The 2,500-nt window shown below is 50.8% G+C and overlaps 1 protein-coding gene across 1 annotated transcript in view; it reads right to left on the bottom strand.

The window, feature by feature from the left end:
- EAH_00029660 (hypothetical protein, conserved) overlaps positions 1–2,500 on the bottom strand; it is a gene marked incomplete at both ends in the record, with an annotated part of 11,635 nt that overhangs the window by 3,293 nt on the left and 5,842 nt on the right. The window contains 4 exons of the mRNA XM_013396222.1: positions 1–32; positions 729–979; positions 1,536–1,733; positions 2,145–2,436. The exon at positions 1–32 is cut by the window's left edge and continues 439 nt beyond it. Coding sequence (XP_013251676.1) covers positions 1–32; positions 729–979; positions 1,536–1,733; positions 2,145–2,436 — 773 coding nt within the window. The remainder of the gene's footprint in view (positions 33–728; positions 980–1,535; positions 1,734–2,144; positions 2,437–2,500) is intronic.

Genomic DNA, 2,500 nt, shown 5'->3' with positions numbered 1-2,500 from the left:
CCCCTGTTGTGGGGCCCCCTTGGGGCCCCCATCTGGGGGCCCCACCTCCACCAAAGCCTAACTCTGCTGCTAAACCCTCTGCACATAACCCTGATATAAATAGGGTTTTTAAAATAGCTTGAGGGTTTATACGAGAGAAAGGAAAGAAAGATAAACCCTGAGCTCGAAGCTGAAGACTACTTTGAACTTGCAAAGAGACAGGCAAGCGAACAACGCGTCGGAAGGGACAGACACCTGATAATGAATAAGAGACCCTGCATGCATGCATGCATGCATGCATGCAAACAAACGCACAAACACAAAAAGAAATATTAAAGACATATTCGTGCATCCATGCATGCAAACAAACAGCCAGAGAGACATGCATGCAACATATATATACATATATATACATGTATGTATATATATATGTATATATATATATATATTATGCATGCAAAATCGTATTGAAGTATGCGGCAACTTCGAGTTGCATGCAAACAAAGCGCAGCCCCAAATGCATGCTAAACCCTAAACCCTAAACCCTAAACCCTACACCGCATCCGGAAGTACACTCCCAACGACCCCCGAACCCTAAACCCTAAACCCTAAACCCTAGGCCAAGACAGAACATGCGAGAGACAAAGAAAAGCAGTAGGGCCTCAATAGAGAGACAATTAAAGAGGATAAGATAAGGAGGAGACAAACTAAAAACAAAAGAAAAGACGAAGACAGATGCAAGTGCTTACTCTAAGACGCATGAATGATACTTCGCGCTGGCTATACACCGCAGCGGCACCACAATCTTCTGCCCAGGCATAATAACAGGGCCCTCCCCTCTGCTGTCCTCTGGGGGCCCCCCTGGGGGCCCCTCTGGGGGCCCCTTTGACGGGGTCTCTTGGTTTGTCTTGTTGCTTCTGTCTCCTCTCTGCAGCAGAGGAGAAGCGGAGACAGCTGCGGTGTCTCCCCCCTCTGCTGATGTCTCCTGTCTCCATAAGACCTGCATGCAGCGAAGCGTCTATAATATACACAACTTAGAAGAGGAGACAGAGACAGCTCCGCTCTGCTGCTGTATACTCAGCCGCTGCTAACAAACGCATGCAGCAGCACTAGAGAGACAAAGAAGAAAACATAAGAGACAATATATATATATATATATATATTATATATATTATATATATATTTTAGCAGAGCAAAGACTCCCCGGTGTACCCCAAGACAAACAAAATGCAGCAGGTGTCTCCGTTCATCTCGAGCTGTCTCCACATCTCTTTGTCACCTTGCTAGCTGTTTGTCTGTCTATCTTGCAGCCCCTCTGTCTCTTGCGCTGCTGCTGCTGGTGCTGCTGCTAGCGCTGCTGCTGGTGCTGCTGCTGGTGATGATGTTGGTGCTGCTGCTGCAGCTCTAAACCCTAAACCCTAAACCCTAAACCCTATCCTGCATGCAAGCCCGAAGGCGCATATGTGACGGCGAGCGAAGAGGTGTGGGTGTTCTGGAGGAGACAGAAGGAGACAACAGTGTGAGGGTTTAGGGTTTAGGGTTTAGGGTTTCTTTACCTGGAAGATGCGCTGCAGCTCTGCTTGCTGCTGAGGGTTTGCTGCTGCTGAGTTGTCTTCACAAAGAATATTAAACTTAAAGGCTGCAGCAGGGAGACGACTTGCATTCTCCAGGTGTATAGACAGCTGCCGCTGCTGCCCCTCCCATACAGGAGACCGTCTAGGATCTGCTGCAGCAACTGCAGCAGCGGGCTGCTGCTGCAGCAGACAGATGCAGCACAGACACAAGACAAAAAGGAGACACATCAACGGAGACAGATGGAAATAAACAAACAAACAAACAAACACTAAAAAGGAGACAACAACAGGCGAATATCAAACACACAACAGCCCATCACACAACAATATACAGCAGCAGCAGCAGCAGCAAGTCCTGCAGCAGCAGTAACAGCAGCAGCTAGTCCTGCAGCAGCAGCAGCAGCTAGTGCAGCGCCAGCAGCAGCAGCATGAACAGCAGAAGCAGCAGCTGCAAGTGCAGCAGCACCATCAACAGCAGCCGCAGCATCAACAGTAGCAGCTCCACGAATAGCGGCTGCATGAGCAGCAGCAGCGACACGAACAGCAGCAGCAACACCAACAGCAGCAGCAGCAGCAGCAGCAGGCCCTCACTGCCTCGAAGCTGTGTTGGTTCTCTGCGAATCTGTCTGCGGGGAGAGAAGCAGCAAGTTGTGCAGCAGCCTCTGCATCTGTCTCCTCATCTGTCTCCTGCTCTGTCTCCTCGCGGGAGCAAGCCAAGGCCTCAGGGGGGTCCCCAGCAGCAGCAGCATCAGCAGCAGCAGCAGTGTTTGCAGATGGCAGCAGCCAATCCATCATAGAACAGGAGACAGGCGCTGCTGTCTCCAGAGACACCCGCAGCAGAGGCAGGGGCGGGATGACATCAACGCATGCAGCTGAGCTGTACCTGCAGCACCAGGAGACACCGCAGCAGATGCACACACGCACTTGCTGCTGTTGCTGCTGCTGCT

The sequence above is a fragment of the Eimeria acervulina genome, genomic scaffold (assembly GCF_000499425.1).
Source record: "Eimeria acervulina Houghton genomic scaffold, Eah_scaff267, whole genome shotgun sequence".
Lineage (NCBI taxonomy): Eukaryota > Apicomplexa > Conoidasida > Eucoccidiorida > Eimeriidae > Eimeria > Eimeria acervulina.
This window is presented reverse-complemented; position numbering and strand designations above follow the sequence as displayed.